This window comes from Euprymna scolopes, chromosome 17 (assembly GCF_053919585.1).
Source record: "Euprymna scolopes isolate OS-2025 chromosome 17, ASM5391958v1, whole genome shotgun sequence".
Taxonomy (NCBI): Eukaryota; Metazoa; Mollusca; class Cephalopoda; order Sepiida; family Sepiolidae; genus Euprymna; species Euprymna scolopes.
Window position 1 is genome coordinate 50974399 of NC_136498.1, and position 23441 is coordinate 50997839.

Here is a 23441-nt window from a genome sequence, read left to right on the forward strand (position 1 = left end):
AAAAAATAAAAGTTTAGACGAAAAGAGAAAAATAATATAAAATGGTGACAAATGTGTTTCCATGCATGAGAAAAACCAAGAGAATAGCTCCCGTGCACATGCGGATTAGCAAACCAACAATAACATCAGTCGGCAGGAAAAAAAAAAAAAAAAAAAATTCACAACTTTTTTGTTTTTTTAATTTTTTTTAAACAAGTGAATTTATTTTTTAATATGGAAAAGAGAAAACCTACAAAAAGAAGCGATGCACGTGGGTAAAAAAAAAAATTCAATTAAGGGGGAGGGGTAAAAAAAAAAATTCACTTAAGGCGGGAGGGGTAAAAAAAAAAAAAAAGGAATCTTTTAAAAGAAACACAAATATAAGAACTCCAAAACCATCAAGAAACCAAAAGAAACTCTGATGAGTTTATTATACAAAAGCTGTATTAGAAACTAATTATAGAAAGTGAGTTTTGTTAGTAAATGGCGATCAAGCGTGGATGAAACTAACTGAATTCTAAAACAAAACAAACAAAAAAGAGTCTTGAAATGAAGGAAGAATGGCCCTAAATAAATGTAAAAAAGAAAATGGGAGAATAAAAAAATAATTTGAGGGGGGAAAAAAAATCACAAGATCTGTTAATCGAGATATGGTATGCCACAAAAACTTTTATAAATTGTAAAACAGAGAATAAATTGACGTTAGATGAGAAAAACTTTTGATATTGCGGAACTGAAACAAGCATCGAGACAAATTGTCCAGCTAACAAGCTAAAAAAAAAACAAAAAAAAACGGTACCACAACAAGAACCATAACTTTTTTTTTTTTTAATTTCCTTATAAATTTAATTTTTTGCTAACAGGTTAACTATCACATTGCTTGGGATTTAATAAGGAACATTCAGACGTTTTTCTCAATATTCGTAACATTTTACTTTTTTCATTGAATAGAATCCAAAAAACTGAAATTTTGGAAAAGTCTTTGAATTAGTATCTTAAGCACATGGTTAAAATTTCTATTAAAATCAGATTTAAATATTGGAAATTATAAGGGAGTTTTACCCACCCACCAAGTTTTCTCAGAGGGAACCCAGAAATTCAAGATCATTTCTAATATCTTCCCTGGAAAATTTTATACATTTGATTTCAATTTCATCAACATAGGTAATATTTGAAGCTTTAAGGAGGGTTCTGCTCTCACAGCTCCCTCAGAGATGCACTTAGAAATTCAGGAAAACTTCCATTGTTTTCATAAGGAAAATGTACACGTAAATACACTCCCGGCTTTCATGTATATTAAATATATCAGATTTACATTAAATTTGGTCCATAGTCATTAGACACCAATGAAGCAAGATAAATTTGTGATGTGTGAATTTCAATTTCTTCTTAAGACTCCTTCAGCTTAAGTCTTAAATTTCTGACATTTTCTAGAATCAAAATCATGTTATGGATTTTGATCAAAATTGAAATAAGTATTCTAGACATAAGGTTTAGCATCATTATATCTTGATTTTAATTTTGATAAGGGGACATAAAAGTGGTACGAAATTGTTTTGTTCTGGAAATTAATTTTACCTGTCCTAGGACAGGTATTCTAGTTCAATGCACATTTAATTTGGTATTCAATGTATATCTAATTTGGTATTCAATGTATATCTAATTTGGTATTCAATGCATATTTAATTTGGTATTCAATGTATAATTAATTTGATATCCAATGTATATTTAATTTGGTATTCAATGTATATTTAATTTGGTATTCAATGTATATTTAATTTGGTATTCAATTTATATCTAATTTGGTATTCAATGTATATTTAATTTGAACTGAAAAACAAAAATAAAATGTCAATCATCATCTTACATGATGCAAACTTAAAGTAATTTTGAAAAGCTGTAAGCAACAATTTATGTACTAACGGTTCCTTCTTGTAACAATGTCACTTTATAATAGTTGATGTCCTTGCAAATAATTTATTTTAGGGTAGCTGGATAATTTGATAATTTTCCCACAATTGAGAGTATACATTTTTTTAATGTTTGTGCAGTACAATGGAATTTTAAAAAAATGCATTTTAGGTGATAAAAAGTATTACATACTTAGTAAAAATTCCAATAATTACGAAAAGTGATGAGTAGATGATCTGCTAGAATTATTCTTTGCAAAAAAAAAAACATCAGTTGTCCTGCAATCTTGTATTTTGAAATGGAGGACGACAATTATTTTTATTAAAATCATAGAATGCAGTTATCTCCCTTGAATTTATCAATATAAAACTATAATCCGATAAATTTCATTTTTATTTATAACTAGCGAGGGATACCTGGCGTTGCCCGGGTGTTTTTCGGGGTATGTGGAAAAAAAAACAGGTGCCCGTGAAAAAAAAACGAAGCCTTCACAACGCGCAGTTGAAAAATAGTAAAGTGTTAAAAAAAACAAACAGGTGCGCGTTTTTGATTGACGTGACGGCCATAGGTATTCAGCAGTTACGATTTTGTGCGGGACAGTTTTGAATGAGGTGAATAAATCGGTTTGTTTGTTTTTAAAAACCCGCTGTTTATTAGGAGGAGCGAAATGAAAGCTACAGTCTGATATGACGAAGTCGACATTGAACAAACGTTACTTAGCTCTCTTGAGACAACTGGTTTTCGGCCTGTTGGATTTATTTGCTTCCCCACTGAGCAAATTAGGCACAAGGCCGTCGAGTTTCGCTTTTTTTTTATACCGAAAACCGAATGTAACGCGTGCCGATGCGGGAAATGTGGAATAATTAACGTTTGAAAGTAAATAAAATTAAATAGACAGGCAAGCTCCGTGGATAATTCTGAGATATTACAATTTATAGATGATATAAAAAGTTTTAAGAAGTTGTGAACCGAGCAAGCGCTTCTTTGAAAGAAGCCTTTTGTGGACATCGAGGAAAAGCGTACATACATACACACATACATTTTCGCTTTTATATATATATAGAAGACTAGCGAGGGGTACCCGGCGTTGCCCGGGTATTTGTAGGTGTGTGAAAAAAAAACAGGTGCCCGTGAAAAAAAAAACAAAGCTTTTATGACGTACAGTTGGAAAATAGTAAAGTGTGAAAAAAAAAAAAAACAGGTGCTCGTTTTTGGTTGACGTGACGGCGATAGGTATTCAGCAGTCAGAATTTTGTGCGGGACAGTTTTTAATGAGGTCAATAAATCGGTTTGTTTGTTTTCAAAAACCCGCTCCCCCCGTCTGATATGACGAAGTCGACAAACGTTCACTGGCTCTGGGCCTGTTATTAGAGTGGAGTTTCGCTTTTTTTATACTGAAAACCGAATGTAACGCGTGCCGATGCAGGAAAGAGGGGTACCCGGCGTTGCCCGGGTGTTTTTCAGGGTATGTGAAAAAAACCCGAAAATGTGAAAAAAAAAAAAAAAAACGAAGCCTTCATGACGCGCAGTTGGAAAATGGTAAAGTGTTTAATAAAAAACAGGTGCGCGTTTTTGATTGACGTGACGGCCATAGGTATTCAGCAGTTACGATTTTGTGCGGGACAGTTTTGAATGAGGTGAATAAATCGGTTTGTTTGTTTTTAAAACTCCGCTCCCTGTTTATTAGGAGGAGCGAAATGAAAGCTACAGTCTGATATGACGAAGTCGACATTGAACAAACGAACTGGCTTTCGGCCAGTGATTAGAGTCAAGTTTCGTTTTTTTTATACTGAAAACCGAATGTAACGCGTGCAGATGCGGAAAATGTGGAATAATTAACATTTGAAAGTCAATAAAATTAAATAGACAGGCAAGCTCCGTGGTTAACTCTGAGATATTACAATTTATAGATGATATAAAAAGTTTTAAGAAGTTGTGAAGCGAGCCAGCGCTTCTCTGAAAGAAGCCTTTCGTGGACATCAAGGAAAAGCGTACATACATACACACATACATTTTCGCTTTTTTATATATATAGACTAGCGAGGGGTACCCGGCATTGCCCGGGTGTTTTTCGGGGTATGTGAAAAAAACCCGAAAATGTGAAAAAAAAAAAACGAAGCCTTCACGACGCGCAGTTGAAAAATAGTAAAGTGTTTTAAAAAAAACATGTGCGCGTTTTTGATTGACGTGACGGCCATAGGTATTCAGCAGTTACGATTTTGTGCAGGACAGTTTTGAATAAATCGGTTTGTTTGTTTTTAAAAACCCGCTCCCTGTTTATTAGGAGGAGCGAAATGAAAGCTACAGTCTGATATGACGAAGTCAACAAACGTTACTTAGCTCTCTTGAGACAACTGGCTTACGGCCTGCGATTAGAGTCGAGTTTCGCTTTTCTTTATACCGAAAACCGAATGTAATGCGTGCCGATGCGGGAAATGTGGAATAATTAACATTTAAAAGTCAATAAAATTAAATAAACAGGCGAGCTCCGTGGATAAGTCTGAGATATTACAATTTATAGATGATATAAAAAGTTTTAAGAAGTTGTGAACCGAGCAAGCGCTTCTCTGAAAGAAGCCTTCTGTGGCCATCGAAGAAAAGTGTACATACATACACACATACATTTTCGCTTTTATATATATATAGATTATTTTTCTACTTAATCATTTTTCATAATTTTTTTATTTTTACTGATTTTGACATGACACATGAATATGTAATAATGTTTTTACCTAAATTACACTTATTTGAAATCCCATTATACTGCACAAGAACATTTTTTTCTTTTTCTTTGCAGTAGTCTTGAGCTACAGCATAAAAAAAAAAGACATTATATACTCCCATTTAGGGACGTCATACTTATCTACCTGGAAATAAAATATATAATGTGACAAGTAAAAAATGCAATAAAATTTATTATTTTAATAAAGAGGTGAGAAAATTGTTTAAAAGTTGGTAGAGGGAAATAAAAATGCAATATTAAAATTTACTTTTTAAATAAGATGACTGAGAAATAACTAATTCGTACTACAGCAAGAAAAGTTACGTCATAGTTTTAATTTCAGCAGATATTTTCGAAAGGTTGAATTAAAAAAACTTATGCTATCATAACTTCCACTTTTTGTTTAGTGGAAGTCAAGTATATAAAGGAAAAGTACCTCTTGATTAATCTTTACATAATTCTAGTTCAACTAGTCTTTACCTTGTAATTCTTTTTCAGAATTGTTTTAGTTTTAATAAAAATATGTGATAATCAAAATATATATTTTTACTTTGAAAAAAATCATTTTTTTATTTTTCAAAATGGTTTATTAATAAACAATATATTTTAAAAGTTTACACAAAATAGTTTTTACTTCGAAATGTTCTTCTTTTATTTTCAATATGTTGCATCCTGAAAATCAATACAAATTGATTGGTAAAAACTGAGGGAAACACAATCAATAAGGTTTATTGTGATAAAGATATAAACATCAAAGGTCCATACAATAAACACTATGGATGTCAGGTGTAAGAAGTCTACTTGTCTTTCCATAGTAAGCTAAACTCTGTAGTTTGCTGTGTAGAATCATACTTATAATAGGTGATAGCTCAACACTAGGAGTGGACGGTTCTTTCATTACAACAAATATTTTGTAATAAAAATATATTTCTTTTTAGTCTTTACTTTGAAATTTTTTTTTCCAGACTAGTTTGATATAATAAAAAATATTTTTAAAGTTTACATAAAAACATAGTCTTTATTTCCAAAAATGTTTTTTTTAATCCTGATTCCACAGAGTATTTTTAATATACAATAAACATCAAAAATATTTCACATCTAAAGTATTATATTTTAGCAAAAAATATGAAGGAAAAGACCAAATAACATTAAATTTTCAGTCATAAGGAAACTGGAAAATATTATGTAAACATTAATAAAGAGGGACTGTTCCTTGGTATAAGCAGAAGTTAAGATTACAATATTTTTTTTTTAATTTAACCTTTCAAAGAAATTATGAAATCAATTTTCTGATATCAACTTTTTTTTTTCCATCAACTCAACAAGTTTGCTATTAAAACAAACGTAAAAAACATTTTATGCATTTTCAGAAGAGTTCAATTCAAAACACAGAAACTATTTCCATAAAAAAAAAAAACCCTAAAAATATCAATTGTTTTTAATATTATTTTTGTCATTATGCAAATTTTCATCCTATGTAGAATCTGATTTTCTTCGTTCCATGACAATCAAGGACAAATTGACTAAAGATGTGGAGTTCCATCTTTTTTTAAAGACCTTTTCCTGATATATACAATTTTACACTTCAGATAAGTAGATCAACCGTAGTTTTCATTGACTCCTAAATAGAGATGTAGAAGAGGGTACCATCTATTTCTCTGGATTTATCCACTTATTTCTTGATTCATAACTTATGTTACCCATAACAAATTCATTAACTTGTGCCATTTATTTAACGTTTGTTAACGATTGATGTTGCACGGCAGTTGAGGTTATGATTTTGACAATCAGTCTGACAGAAACTAAGACATTTTAGTGGCCTGAGGCATCTATTTTGGGTAGCCCTGGAAGGTCCACCCTCCCAGGCCTTGAGTCTCGGCTTTCAAGTGGAACAAGTTTATTGCTTGTTGTCCGAGGCAGTCTCACTTAGGAATGTCAATAGAGCTACTTAAGCATTTTTTTTTTTACAGAACCAAAGTGTTCCTTTAGGGATGCTGGCTCGATTCTGCCCACCTTCCAACTTTGTGTCACCCATGCAATGAGTGGGAAGTAAATATCTACCTTATAATGCTAGGTGTTTATTAATGAAGCATCAAGTACCATTTTTTTTTTTTTTTTACCCTTTAGTATGACTCAACTGAGGAATTAAACCCAGGTCTCCTGACCTCTTAGCAAACACTTTAACCATTATGCTAAAGGGGCAGATTATTTGTATTATTTGAATTCTTTTGACTACTGTTCTTATCTTGAGTATCATTTTCACAATGTTTCAGTTGATGTAACCTTTGACCTTCTTCAGGAATTTGGATGGAATTTCAAATGGAATGATTTATTTATTTCACAGGGGTGCTCTTGTTCGCAGCATGTTCTTGTTCCATCAGAATGTTGTGAAAATGACACTCAAGATGAGAACAGTAATCCAAAGAATACAAAAACGAATAACCTCCAAAATCCTCATCTCCAAAATTCAGAAACATAGGACAGGTTATTATGTGTAATTCTAAAAATACATAAAATAAAGATACGAAAACTTTTGTTCTGATTAAAAAAAACAAATGTAGTATATCAACTCTTATCGGTTTTCAATGAAACTATAATTTTTGAAACTTGAATTTCAAAAGTAAAAAAAGCAGATTTAAACTATTTTAACTGAAAATTGTAATATATCTAATATGTCTAATTAAAATACATGTATTGATCAGTTTTTCTGGATATGAAGCACTAAAGTGTCTGATACTTCTATTTTAAGACAGATATCATAACAAGATAAAAATTAATAAGCAAGTTTTATGTTTCTTAATTTTTGAGGTGTGGATTAATGAATTCATATGATTTAGATTCTTCAGACTAATGTTCTCATCTTGAACGCTATTTTCACACCGTTTCGGTCAATATAACCTTCGACCTTCTTCAGGTGTATATTGACAAACTTGGGAATCTTTCTGTCAAAGTCGGGAATCTGCACAGAATTTAGAATGGAACTATTTAATCAATGGGGCTAGCATGCTCTTGTTCCATCAGCCATGACTGGGTAGAAGTCCTAAGTAATTTGCAATTGTACTTTGAGTTACCTGCACTGAGGATTGAACCCTCAACCTCCAGAAGAATATGGATTAAAACTGAATTTTTTAAGTACTTTATCCACTATGCCACAGGTCCGCAAGATTCCTGAGTTTGACAAGATACACCTGAAGAAGGTTGGAGGTTACATCGACCAAAACGCTGTGAAAAAAACATTCCAGATAAGAACAGTCATCCGAAAAATCTAAATAATGCAAAGCAAGTTATGTTTATATAGTGATTTTTTATTGGATCTTGTTGTGGCCGAAGGACATATCACATCAAAGTTAGTAAATAAACACAATGATATTAAATAGCATTTAAAAATGCTATCACCAATAAAAATTTCAAGGTTCACCAATCATTTATGACAAGAAAAAAACGGCGAATTATTATCAAGAACATGAATTTTGTTTTGGGGAAAAGCAAAACATGTTAGTAAAGAAATAAAAAAACAAGATAAAAAAAAGCTACGTCTTGCAAGAGAAGGGAGGAAGACAAAAAATAAAAATTACAAGTCAGAGAAAAAAAAAAGATTTAAGTGCTTGTGTAAATTATTGATCTTTTAAGCTAACATATTTCAGGTGTAAACATTATTATGTACGCATGTGTCATGTCGAAATTAGTATAAATTCCAGGAATTATGAAAAATGATCCACTAGAAAAATAACTACAAATAAATAATGTGGAAGAGTTGTGCAATCTATTCAGTAGGACAAACTGACTGATCTCGCTTGACTTAAATTAATGATTCACCATCTTTAATTTCGCATTTCAAAACATAATTGTTGCTGATGTTTTGTTAAAAATATATCTAGCACGTTCTACTAGATCATATTTTGTAATTTTGTAATTCATACTAATTTCAACATGATATATCAGTAGGTAATAATGTTTTCACCTGAAAAATGTTGGTTTAAAAGATAAATAATATAAACAAGCACAAAGATTTGTTGTTGCATTTAATAAGACCAAAAGTCACCAGAGTGACCGCACCTTCTGCAGCAGACACAGGCATTTTTTTTTTTTTTTTAACAATTCAAGCAAGTTGACTAAAAGTTGCAGCAACGGCAGTCGTCCCACCTCCCACCAATCAGCGTGCCAACAAACCAAAGAAATGTCAAAGAATTTACCAAGAAAACATTCAATGAAGTTCCAGATGTTGGTCGTGGAGGACGAAATGGTATGATGTTGTCGAGTGTAATCTAAGGCATAGACCCAATGAAGAAGTATTATTAAAGAACATGGCATGACGATAACAAAGCTTAAGTGGCATGAATGGGGAAGTTAACATAAATTTAAAAAAAAAGAAAACACAAAGGAAACTTTAAAAACCTATCTCTCAAAATATGATTTTCAAAATGGCTTTTCAAACAAAATATTAAAAAAATAAAAACACATTATCTTCATAATGCCAGCAGATGATAATGCAATTGTTTTTACGAGACGTCTTACCTGTGGAACCGGCTGAAGTGAAATTAAAGTTTTATTTGATACTGAATTCTTATCATGTTCGTTCGATTTATTCAAATAAATATGTATTTTTATTTCTAATTTTATAGCCTAGTGTATATTTTATTTTATTAATCAATACATATTAAGAATTGATGGATTGATAACAATTAAACTAATGCATATTAATATTCATAAGAACATACAATAATCTTTTAACCAAATACATTTCAAGCAATTTTCTTTTAAAATGGAAAATTCTAAATACTAAAAAGCATGGTCATCCCTATAACAGGCCAAGAGATCTTACATTGGAAACTTACGACTGGAGGCAAATTTTACAATCAGTCAGAAGAGAGCTTTTTAGTTATTAACATTTCAGTGTTTATGTTCCTAGAAAATTTCATACAGCCATAATTAAGTATAAATTCCCTACAAAAAATTGAAATAAAATGAAAAATGAAAAAATAAAAATTTCATACAGCCATAATTAAGTATAAATTCTCTTAAAAAAAATTGAAATAAAATGAAAAATGAAAATATAAAAATTCAAATATTGAAAAAATTTTTAAAAATCAATTATTAAAGTAAAAATAATAAAAAAATTTTTTTAAATGTATTATTTTATAAAAAAAAATAAAAATTTTAAGTAAAATAATAAAAATAAAAAAATTGAAGTAAAATAATAAAATATTCGAATTAACTAATTGAAAAAATTATTTGATAATTTTGAAAAATTAAAATAAATAAAAAATTGAAATAAAATCACAAAAAAATCAGAAATTGAAATGTAAAAAAAAATAATTTCATTAAAATAAAAAATCGCTTAACAATAAAAAATATCAAAAATTGTTTAAAATAATAAAAAAAATAAATTACTTAAAAATAATTTTAAAAAATAAAAATTTGAAATAAAATAATTTCAAAATCAAAACTTGAAATAAAATAATGACAAATTCCAAAACTATTCAAAGTTTCCTGTTTATTTATAGGAATTTGTCAATAATAGTCAAATTTATAAATCAGCTCATTGGGGTTAGTAATTTGGTGTGTAAAACAGAAAAACATTAAACTAATCTGACATGGGAATTTTCCGTTTTTAGTTACTATATCAATAATATTAGAAAATTCACATTGCCTATAATAAAAGACATTTTTATGATTGTCTCGCCTATTATAGGGATGGCCATGTCAAAAACCCAACTACCCCACACTAGAAAAGCAATCTATAAAACATACTCTATCTGAATGTGTTGTATTATATCCAAAACTGCACATGGTTGAAATTATTTCTAGAATCCTACACTAAATAATGTATTCCAGTAAAAAAAAAAGGGGGGGGGAGAGAGGGTTGCTAGTGAAATTTGGGAAAATTAGAATTCTATTATTTCAAATATTTTTTGTTAAATTTCTTGAATAAAAAAATATTATTTCAAATAGTTTTTGTTAAATTTCTTGAATAAAAAAATATTATTTCAAATAGTTTTTGTTAAATTTCTTGAATAAAAAAATATTATTTCAAATAGTTTTTGTTAAATTTCTTGAATAAAAAAATATTTCAAATAGTTTTTGTTAAATTTCTTGAATAAAAAAATATTATTTCAAATAGTTTTTGTTAAATTTCTTGAATAAAAAAATATTATTTCAAATAGTTTTTGTTAAATTTCTTGAATAAAAAAAATATTATTTCAAATAGTTTTTGTTAAATTTCTTGAATAAAAAATATTAATGCTCAAAGATGACAATAATGAAATGAAGTGTTAGGATCTTAAACAGAAAATTAAAAAATGCATTTATCAAATTTAAACTGAATAAAAGATTTTTTTTATTAAATGAATTACGTAGATTAAACTAAAGTTATCAAATAAAAAAAGTTTTATGTTTCCGAATTTTTTAGATTATTTTAGACTAATTTTTTCAGAACTACTTCTTCAGTGTTATGTTCACAACATTTCAATCATTGTAACTTCTGGCCTTCTTCAGGTGTATCTACTCGAATTTGGAAATCTTTCTGTCAAACTCCGAAATCTGTACAAAATTTCTAATCGAACCATTTATTTAATCTACAGGGGTAGTATGCTATCATTTCATCAACCATGGCATAGTGGATAGAGTACTTGGTAAAATTCAGTTTTAAGTTACACTCTTCTGGAGGTTGGAGGTTCAATCCTAAGTACAGGCAACCCTAAAAATACAATTTAAATTACTTGTGACTTCTTCCCAGCCATGGATGACGAAATGAGAATATGCTACTCTTGTTGATTGAATAAACTGTTTTGTCTGAAATTTCATGCAGAATTCTGAGTTCAGCAGAAAAATTCCTGAGTTTAGCAAGATACACCTGAAGAAGTTGGCAGTTATATTGTGAAAATAACACTCAAGATAAGAACAGGAGCTGAAAAATCCAAATAATACGGAAAAAGTTTTCCTCTGCTACCAAAGTTTATGGAGGCGTGAAATAATCGTCCTATAACAAATATGATATAACCGAAAGGTTTTAAAGGTACAAAATTTGTAAATTGACATATATGTGAATCACCATTAGAGTTAAACAAAAATACCCCCCCAATCTTATTTTTCAAATTATTCTGACATTATCAGGTGAAATATATTATCAGCATATGTTATTTTTTAATTAACAAAGGATACCTATCATTGTCTAGGTCCCGATTTCTGTAAATTAGGTAGCACTCTCTTCCACTCACCCCCTTTTTTCTTTACAGTTAAATGTGAATATGTATATAAAAATATTGTCTATTATTAAATTTGTCCGGATGTTATGGATGGCAGTATTAGGACTTCTGGGCGAGAGGGTAAAAGTTCCTCATTCTTCCTCTATTTATGAATAATTAAAAATATAATACTAATGAATATTAAATCTTAAAATCAATTGTGAAATACGATTTATATTTTTTAACAACACAGATAAATAAGATCTTTATATAACTGACAAAACAAATTTTGTATTAAAAGTTTGGGGACAAACTGTTTTATATATAAGATTAAGAGCATTTTCCAGAACAGCCAACAAAACAAAAAGGGGTGAAAATAAATATACAGCAAATAAATGTTACTAAAGGCAAGATAAGTTAACTCTTCTACTTACCTCGATAAGTTGTGTTTTAACATTTTAAAGTTTTGTTGTTTTTACTTAAAAATAAAGGTAGTACAAAGCTTACCGAGTTAGAACGAAAAACAAAATAGTGGTTTCAGTAGAAACATAATTGAGCCTTGATGATCACTCAAAAATCAGAAAATAAACTAAATACTTGTATAACATTATATTTTCACATGACTCGTGACATTTATTGGATATATTTCTACCAGAGTTTTGTTTCATTTTCGTTTGTTTTTAAATGAAATAGGCTTTATACTACCTTTATTTTTAAGTACAACATCACTTTAAAATAAGTTAAAAACACAAAAATCTTATTCAGAAGATTTTGCTTAGCATGCCTTTGGTAACATTTATTTGTTATGTATTTTTTTTTTTTTTTTCACCTTTTTTTGTTGTTTTGTTTTGTTGGCTATTCTGGAAAATACCAAAATGAGCTGCATTTACTGATTGCTGTCTGGAATAGTGGCTCCAAATTAGTGTGTCCTAGAATGATTACAGGTGTGTCACGAGAAGGTTATAGGCATTGGTATTTTAAGTTTAATGCAAAATGATTTTTAAAAATTTAGAGATTAATGAAATAATCATAAAGAAATATTTTCCTTCAGAATCATTTTGCATTAAATGTAGACTACTCCCCCTCCGTGAATGTAACAAGTTTTTTTTAGATATATAATCTTAAAATACTGTGCGAAATCTATATAATCTGTACATTATTTTAAAATTATCAAGAACAAAGGAAATGCGTTGTAAATGTCCATGAGAAATGTTATTTTCCTGAATTATTAATTTCTAAAAATAAAATTAAAAAAAATAAATCAATGTTGTAAACTAAAATTCAAAAATTAAATTATCCAATTTTGCATACAACAAATAAAAATTTAAAAAAATAAATAAATAAAATAATAATAATAATAATACTCTCATCATATATTTATCCCTTGATGAGAAAGCTAAAAGAAAAACGTTTTGGAAGGAAGCATTAATAGCTGTGAGATGAAAGACGAGAAAGGGAAAGATTTCACTAAAGGTATTGATATTAGTATATATATAGATGGATAGATATATAGGGGAAAATGGTGTTTGTGTTACCAATATGCAAATTAGGAAGCAAAAAGTCCTATTACATACATATCTTGAGACTTATTTAAGACACTTTCATGCAACTAGACCGAGAAGAAATAGCTTATGCACTCAAACACAAAAACTAAACCAGGATCTGAATTCAAGAGATCGATTTACTTTTTAATTATTATTTCTTTTTCAAACATGCTGATTATGAATGGCTTGCATTAAAAGATATTTGGCCGTTTTATTATTAATATGTGGTGTAGCCAGAATTTAGATACCCTACAAAATATTGGAACCCAGTAAAACTGGTAGAAGAGGACTTAACACAGAAAGAGAGTTATCTCCTCCGTCTATTATATCAGTAATCAAAACAGAATCCGGGATGTGAACTAAATATCTCAAACTATTAAACATTTTTAAGAACACAAACCACTAGATGGTGATAATGAATGACAAAATAATTTTTTGTATAGTTTTTGTTTATTAACCCGACGACCAGGGGAAATCTGTCTCTACTTTATATATAATTAAAAATCTCAAATTCCAGCATTAATTATGTTGGCTAAAAACAAATCTGAAAAGAACTTTTTAGTTAAAATGGATTTTCAAATTTTATTCATTTAACATTTCCTAGTGAAACCATGAACAGAGAGAACAAAAAACACTGGATCTCCAGTGGAGGAAAATTTTGTGCTGTGTCATCAGACAAGAGGATATAAAAGCATGCATTTCATAAGTTACTGTGGCATGATTGAAAAATACAGCTTGAAGATGCTTCAAGGCATGGCTTTATTAATGTGCTGGTTTCATCACTAATTTTGGGTTTTTACACATCAGACTCATTCAACCTGTAACCCAGCTTGGCTTTGATTAAAAACAAACCTTGACCTTGACAGTTAAGCACTATGGAACGAAATGAGGCTTTTGGATTTTTCTGTCTAAAACTGGAGAGAAATTGAAATTGGTATAAGATGCTAACATATAAAGTATGTAGCAATAAAATGAAACAGTTTAATGATATCGGAATAGCAATGTTTGCATATAGGTAGTGCAAGGGATTATCACTATTAGGTTCAGCTCAAGTGACGGAGATCTAAGGTAAACGTTTTTCCACCTCCTTTTCCTCTTTAAGCAAAGTCTGCTTTCAATGATATAATTTTAAATTAAAAATTTGATAAAGAGAAAAACTCTCACAATTTTTTTTTTTTTTTATTTAAGAGAAAATAAAACTTTATCTTAAAAAAATAAAAAAAACCTTTAACTAGAGTTCAAAATTATAAAACAATAATAAAATAATTTTTTTTTTAAATACAAAAAAAAAAGATGCATTTGATTGCAATGAAATTGGATGTTGAAAGAAAACAGAAAGATGAGGAAGAAGATATGGAGAAACAAATTGAAGAAAAAAATGGATGGAAATATGATATGTCTGAAAAAAGAATTTTATTTTATTTTTTCGAAACTTTATTCTGATTATGATGAGAGTCACAGCAGGATGGGAATTGTGTCAGGGTGCCTGCCAACCAACCACCCAACCACAATTGAAAAAATATATAAACACACACACACACACACACACATGTACATAGGAAATCTGCAAGAATATCAGCGGCCAGTTGCAGTGTTTGCTACCAGTAATAATGGTGTGGGTGGTGGTGGTGGCAGCAACAGGGACACATCAGCAGAGAAGTTGAAACAGAACACACAAAGCATTTGTTTATATATATATATATATGTATGTATATAGTACCTGCCCATATGCATCCTCTTTGCCGACACCTCGCCCTAGGAAAGTCCCCGTCCCCCGGAACAGATCTTGGGACTTTCTCTGAATGCCTTCCCAGATCTGTTCATGAAATGATTGCGATTTGATCAGGCCACTTCCTTTGTAAGTGGAGCCTCGGGGTGTTGGGCTATCCTGCCAGTCTTCCAGTGTTTCCTCGGAACCAGAGAACTGGGATAGCATGTCATAGTTCACCATTGCCCATGTGGCCTAGAAGACAACAGGGAGGATAAATGGTTTACAAAAAAAAAAAAAAAGGCTGCAACAACCTGGCTTGCAGGGAAGGTAGGAAGGTGTTCTTCACTCATTGACGTAGCAATAGAAACAATGCCGATGAGGACAAAATGGCATGTTCTCACAAACTTCTTGGTCCACCAGTTAAAGAAATTTTTTTTATTTGTAAATTTTGTAATCAACTAGTTGTATTTACTAAGCATTTCCACAGAATGCAATAAAATTAGTTAAATAATTTATTTACATATTTATAAACTTAATACAGATAACTCATCTCATATTCTTCAATCTAAAATGAGCGATACCACTTGCTGCCTTTTATTTTTAGATGATTACATAAAAATGTTTCATGTTAGCAGTCGTTTATGCTAGATCAATTTTTGTTAAAATAAACTGTATAAAAATATTGCCAATAACATGGTGCAGCAATAATGAATGAAAATTCAGAAGTTTTGATTTTGAAAATCTGACAAGATAACTTTATATGTTAGATTTAGTTTATAAATATTTAAGAACATGCCTTATATGCGAGAAAAACTAGAACATCTTTTATATTATGCATAATAGCAAACAAATGGCAGTTGTCTATTTGCTTGCCTCCCCATGAAAGTAGGCATGGACATTGATCAGTTTTCAATGTGACAAAATTTTAACTCCCCAAAAGAGGCACTCTGATGTGTAAATCTAAAAGGATTTCGCTTTAACAGACCAAGAATGTTAAAAAAAAATTTTTTTTTTAAAGTATCAAAAATAGATAGTACACTTTGAATTATTCTCTATATAATAACAATTAGTTACAAGATGAAAAATTAGGCACAAGGTCATAAAAAGTGTGGGAGGAAAATGAGGCCTATTGGTCATCTTTAGTCTAATTTAACAAAATTGACCATCCTACACTTGATTAGAAACATTGCAATCACCACAAGAACACATTTACTCTAGGAAGTCATCCTACTCAAACAATAATAACTATATATAAGCTAACTTCAGAAAAAAATCTAATACTAATTTGCTCAGTTGGATTACATTGTCCTAGCAAGTGTAAACTCCTACTTAACAGACATCAGTCTGGGTTTTAAATAGTTGGATGACTACACCCATTGTTGAGAAGAAATAGGTACATTCCAAAGTCGGACTTTGCTGCAGTTTGCTTGATTTGCATTAGTCAATAGACTTTCTTGTATGTGGTGTGATAACTTACATGCAAGTGTGACTCGGGTTTTGAATCCTAAGTTTGGATATGTTCTAGTGATGATCCAAATGAGAGCAAAACCCAAGTGTAAGATTTCCAGTTTCTGGCTTTCATGGCTTGTGCAAACTGCGATGTTGCTTGATTGTGGAAATAATGATATATCAAATACATACAAAAAAAATATTTTTTTTATATCTCTAAATTTGTTACTTTGATCCTAGCCATTTTGTCATAATCCAATATTTTGTAACTTTAATTAGTCACCAATTAGAGTTATGAATTTTCAATCCATGCAAAAAAAAAAAAAAAAAAATTGCACATTTGGGCAAAATCAATTCTGTTGCAACAGTTTCATCATTCGAATCAACTTTTGCTAAAAATTATGAAATCTTTTCATTCAAATAAAATTATTTTATATGGATATATTTCTAATTTTATACGGATATATTTCTAAGAACTTGCAGAATATGAAGCAATATTATCATGGTTACTGTTTTACATCTTGACTGTTATTTTCATGTTTCGGTCAATGTAACCTACGATCTTCTTAAGGTGTATCTTGTTGAACTCTAAATCTTTCTATTAAACGCGGAAATTTGCACAGAATTTCGAATGGAACCCTTTATTTAGTCCATGGTAATAGCATGATCTCGTTCCGTCAGTCATATTTGGATAGAAGTCTTAAGTAATTTGCAGTTGTATTCTTAGTACCATCCCACACTGAGGTTTAACCGTCAACTTTCAGAAGACTCACTTAGAACTGACTTTTTATTTAGTACTTTATCCATTACACCAAATGTTCATGAACATAAATAATTACTGATCCTAATTTTTGTTGGATTTTGTGTGAAACCTACCATAGGAATTTTTTTCTGTTATTTTGGAAAACGTTGCCAATTTTTAAGGCCATTTTTATGTCTTGTAAGTTCTGTGACACTTTGTACATGAATGATGCAAATAATTATTGACCACAAGTTTAATGCTGAATTCGAATATAAATCAATATTTTATTTCTGAAACTATAGATCAATTACTAATCTCCTCACATTTAAGGGGAGGTCATCAATTTTTTTTATGCGTACTAGTTCATAAAACTACAGATTTATGATTAATAAAATATATACATTTTTCGGGTTTGTATTACTGTACACGTAGATTCCAAAGAATTGTCAAAAAAACAAATATATAACAAAGAAATGTTATCAAAGGCAAGATAAGTTACTTTTCTACCTAACTGGATATAATTTTCGTGTTTTTATTCAATGTAACATGTTTATTCAGCTCAAAAAGCATAGTGTTTACCGATGTATTGGAAAATTCAAAATGGCGCCCGACACTCTCTTTAACACGGTAAGTTCAGGAAAAGATGTTATAAATAATAAACTAGACAAAATACTGTTAGAAATTCGCTCAATATATGTTACCGTGACATAAGTTGACATATATTTGGTGTTTTTTTAATAGTATTTTGTCTAGTTTATTATTTATAACACCTTTTCCCAAACTTACCATGTTAAAGAGAGTGTCGGGCGCCATTTTGAATTTTCCAATACATCGGTAAACACTGCATGTTTTTCGAGCTGAATAAACATGTTACATTGAATAAAAACAAAAAAAATGTATTCAGTTTGGTAGAAAAGTAACTTATCTTGCCTTTGATAACATTTATTTGTTATATATTTGTTTTTTTACAACTTTTTCGAATCTATGTGTACAGTAATACAAACCCCATTTTTCTCTTTTTTTTTTTTTAATTTGCTTTTATTACTGATTTATATGTTTTTATTTATATTTTTTTAAAGAATTTTCCAGTTTTTTGCTTTTTTTAAAGTTTTATTTTTGCATTTTTTATGTTATATTAATGCAAACACTGGCAAAGGATAACCCCCCACCCTCCCCATCTTTTTCTTATGGCAGATGTACACTCATATCAAAAGAGTAAATACAAGCCAAAAAGGTAAATTTAGAAACAATTGTTTCCGAATGTTTTTTTTTTTTTTTTTTTTTTTAGACGAGGATTGAAAGTTTGGAATGCTGTTATTATCTGAACTACTATTCTCATCTGGAGTATTATATTCACAATGCTTTGGCAGGTGCATCTTTTCAAATTTGAGAACCATCTCGTTGAACTCTGAAACCTATACTAGGATTTTAAATTGAACACTTTATTTAATCCATGAAGATAGACGGTTCTCATTCTGTCAGCCATGACCTGGTAGAAGTGTTAATTTGTTATTTCTTAGTAAGATGAATCTTTGTAACAGAGCGTGGATGTGCAAATGCAAATGCTGAGCCATGTGCAATACAAAAGACTATAAAAAAAGAGCGTGCACAGACTGGCAATCAAGTTAGACACATGGGTGACGTCATGTCACAGCTATAACGAGAAGTAACACACGACAGAAGAATAAGGAATAACGGTCTTTTCTTAAAACCTGAAACAAGAGTTGAAGTTCTTTTCTCTTTCCTATTCTTTATCTCCTTTGTGACTGAGTCTACTACGTGTGGGTCCCAAGTGTCTACATGTTAACGCATGTGTAAAGGTGCATAATGTTACAATAGTTGGAAGAATTGAATTATTAGAGAACTCTCTGAATTACTGTGCTATGTACATGGTTTAAATTTCATTAAAATTGGATATACACAACCACTATTGACTAAAGTAAGACTTTATCAGGAATGATACATGATGATTCTTTGAAGTGAAACCTTGCCACATTTCTGCATATGTTATATATTATTTAGAATTAGGACGTCTGTCCAGTAATAGATGACGGAACGATAGCATACTAACCACATGAAGTAAATAAAGGGTTATCTTTTGCGACCGAGTCTACAACGTGTAGGTCCTAGGTGTCTACATGTCAATGCATGTGTAAAGATGTGTAACATTACACCAGTTCGAAGTTAAGAACGACCCAATATACAATTGCAAATTACTTAGGATTTCTAACCAATCACAGGTGACAAAACAATATCATGCTACTTCCATAGATTAAACAAACGGTTCGAAATTCTGTGCAGATTGTCGAATTCGACAAGATACACCTGAAGAAGGTTGAAGGTTACATTGATCAACACCCTGTACAAATAATACAAGATGAAAACAGGAATCCAAAGAATCCAAATGATAATACAAAGAACGTTCTAGTTTGACCCGGAAACCTTTAATATAAACACAATGAATCTTAAAATCTCCTATAATATAACTTTTTGTTCGCTTGATAAAAATTTAGGTGGACATCCAAGAAGTGTAAGAAAATGCTCATTGTATCCTTCTTTCACAGTTCATCGGTTATTGGTTGATGGATACAGGTTGGTTTGTTTCGGTTCATTCCATGCAGACCAAGTCACAGCAAAGTAGCAGAATCAAGTGCAGTTACGTCACCGTGCCGATACAGATAAACGGCCACATTCACACCCGGTTAGACAATTAGTGCTTCACACAATGAAAGTGACAGCAAGATAACAGCAGCAGTAACAAACAACAACAAAAAGGAAAAGATCAACCAACAACCCAGCAACGCCACCACCGTCTTAACCAGGCAATGCTGTGTCGTTTGATTTAGAAAACATGCACAACAACAGCGTTACAACATTCTAAGGTACACAGAGTGACACGAGCGTAGAATATATTCAGAATCTCATGCAACATGCTAATTAATCTCTCGAACAACAGGAAAAATAAACATTGTTTCAGCCTTTATCCCTCCTGTCCTTATTAAGATAAAACCAAGAAAACCATATTTGTCACGGGAATAATAATGACACAGTTTGTGTTGGATAATATTTCTAAATATAAACAAAATATTGTAAAACATCCTAAACTCTATAATAAAGAGGAATGTGTATGTGCATATATTTCAAATCCAATATAGCGACTTAAGACTGTTTCACCATGTGTGTTTTGAATTCAATTATTTTTTTCTGGGGTGGGTCACTATAAACACAACAATAAGTGATTCTTTTTTTTTTTTTTAAAAGACTTTAGATATCTCCATTTCCTTTTACTAAATCCGTTTCCATTCCATATAGAAAACTCTGCAACAGATTTTTTGAGGAACATAGATTTGTCTCTAACGAGTTGTTTATTCAATGAGACACATTTAATAAGTACTACATAAAAAAAATAGAATAAAAACTTATGAGTGTGAATTAAATACATCTTTTGGTTTTAGAATGATAACCGATATATATATATATATATATATATGGGGGTAACCAAGAAGAACTAGAGAAATTCTTCAAAAAAATGTTTTAAATATATATCACATACCCCTAATTGATGTAATCTCCCTATTGAATGAAGGATTAAATTTATATGAATTTATATTGTTTTTCCTTATATATATATATATATATATATATATATTAGTTCAGAAATTAAAGTTTACAAAATGTAGAAATTTTGGTTAAAGTGGATATATAAATATATATATATATTGATTTAAAGGTTATGAGGGTTTTTTGAAGCATGAAAAACCATGTTACTTTTTGTATTTAATATTTTTATTGTTATTTTTTATATTTCAAGCAGACCTCCGCTCTTGGTCACAAAAAAAGTATCAAACTGAAAAAAATGTTTTAATATTATACTTATATATATATATATATATATATATATATATATATATATATATATATATATAGTTCAGAAATTAAAGTTTACAAAATGTAGAAATTTGGGAACTTAAAGTGGATATATAAATACTTTTATTGTTTATATATATATATATGATCTGTGTAGGCTTCTAATTATGTTTATATAATTTAATTTCTTTATATATATATATATATATGAAGTAGGAGCATGTGTGTGTCTGGGTGTACAACTCTTCTACAGGCCACACCACTGGACTAATCATAACCAAACCTGGCATGATGATAGTGCACACCATTTTTCAAGGTCAAGATTAAAGCCCATGTATATATACTCTCTTACAGCTCAAACCACTGGACCGATCATGACCAAACCTGGCATGATGATGGTCCCCCACCTAAGGATGGTGCACACCATTTTCCAAGGTAGAAGACCAAGATCATAGCCTATGTATTTGTCACTCTCTTACAGCCCACACCACTGGACTGATCATGATCAAACCTGATATGATGATCGTCTCCGACCTAGGGATTTCTTTCTAGAAAGAATCCTGACTATAATGATTATGATATTGGGGAAACCAATGCTAACAAGAGAATTAACTGATGATGAATGTATATAATCTTACAGAAAATTTATTTTAATCATTGTTCATTATAAATTGTAATATTGAATTCAATAAAACAGAAGTATTCTTTACTGAAAACAGTGGCTTTCATTATCATATTTTTGTTAATAGAGAAAGACCTTTGAAGTCATATCAGAGTTACCTCCCTTAGACGTATTTTGCTTAATGTTAGAGAATGCTTTTTCTCTCCTCTGCGAGAATCTGAAATCCCGATTCAACCATGTGTGGAATTTAGAATAAGATCTTATCGTCTTTCTGGCTTATCCTTCAAAGCAGACAGACGTTTTATCCAGCTTCTCTAAAGAACACACCTTTCCAAATGCTGGCAGACTGTGTCTATTAAGTAGTTTTCTGATGGCAGTTACATAGACTCACAGAAACACAAGGTAAATATAAAGTACAGTGATGTATTCATTGCTAATGCATAGTTCTATATCTGACAATGATTTATAGCAGTTTATAAAAGTAAATTAACTTTTGGCTAAATTTGAAGGATAGATTGAAAACTATCATACATTGAATGGTTAAAATAATAATACTATTACAAAATTGTGGATTACCTTTAAAGAGGTAAGTGGGGGGGGGGTTACCCTACAAATTTTATAAAATTAAGTTTCAGTGTTTATGCAGTTTAGCAAAGACATTAAAAAATGAAGATAAAGAAAAATCTCTTTTGCCAAAATTTGACTTTTTTACAATTTTTAATCATTTTAGGTATTCCATTTTGTCTTTCTGCTTTTTCTTTCAAAAACTCGTTACAAAATTTAATAAAATTATTAGAACTTGATATGCATTTTGACAAACTTTAAGAATGAAATGGAGTTATCTCCCCTGCATCAGCCTTTTCATAAATTTCCAAGATGGCTGTTGTCACGATCGTCTTCACTAAAATTTTATTTTTCTCTGTAAAATCAAAACAACAAAAAAAAAAAACTACTAGACCGAATTAGGAGATTTTCTTTAAAAGAACATCATTCCATAACAAGTATGTACATCAGAGAGTTTTCTTTATTTTCGTTTTTAATGTCTTTGCTAAACTGCATAAGCACCTAACTTTGAGGTGAGTTATGTTCCTTGCACTGTTGAATTTTGGCCAGATAGCAGCTGCTTTTGCTATCGTATTTACTGCCTCTATTTTAAACTGACACCAGTGGTGTTCTAGCGACTGTTTGATTTATTGATACTTGATTTCATTCTCATTCCAGCATAACAAAAAATACATACCAACTTGTTTTCACCGATTGTATCATTCTATTTTAGAAATATTGCAAAATAACTATCATCTGAATCCATAATTTGAGGATTCGTTTCAATAATATTATTTATAGAGACTACTTGAGGCCAACGAATCATACAATACTATACATAACTTGTTTTTCTTATATACAGTACTGTATAATTCTGGGGACCTCATTTAACTTACCCCTTACATACATTTTTCAATAAGGACTCTAAAAGTAAATTCCCACTATTCATTTTTTGTCATTGCTACAAGTTTATAAACCATGTTCCTAAAATCTAAAATATCACATATTCTGTCTTTATTACTGTTTTTTTTTAAATGTAATTGTTGTTGATTGTGGTAGTATTTATTCAGTAAACTAAGACAAAAGTACAAAAAACATTACCAAATAGAAAGAAAAAATGGTGCTGATTTAGAATTAAATCTATCTATTTTTAAATTGCAGAAAAAT

At 30.2% G+C, this 23441-nt stretch overlaps 1 protein-coding gene across 4 annotated transcripts in view; it reads right to left on the reverse strand.

The window, feature by feature from the left end:
- The window catches only part of LOC145296754 (dedicator of cytokinesis protein 7-like), a 250331-nt gene that overhangs the window by 75221 nt on the left and 151669 nt on the right, over positions 1–23441 (reverse strand). Inside the window, exons 31-32 of one of the 4 annotated variants that reach the window (XM_080142792.1) lie at positions 15061–15303; positions 8806–8877 (exon numbers count right to left, since the gene is read on the reverse strand). The exons of 2 other annotated variants lie outside the window; for them this stretch is intronic. In XM_080142792.1, coding sequence (XP_079998918.1) covers positions 8806–8877; positions 15061–15303 — 315 coding nt within the window. The remainder of the gene's footprint in view (positions 1–8805; positions 8878–15060; positions 15304–23441) is intronic. One more of the 4 variants, XM_080142793.1, reaches the window with a different exon arrangement.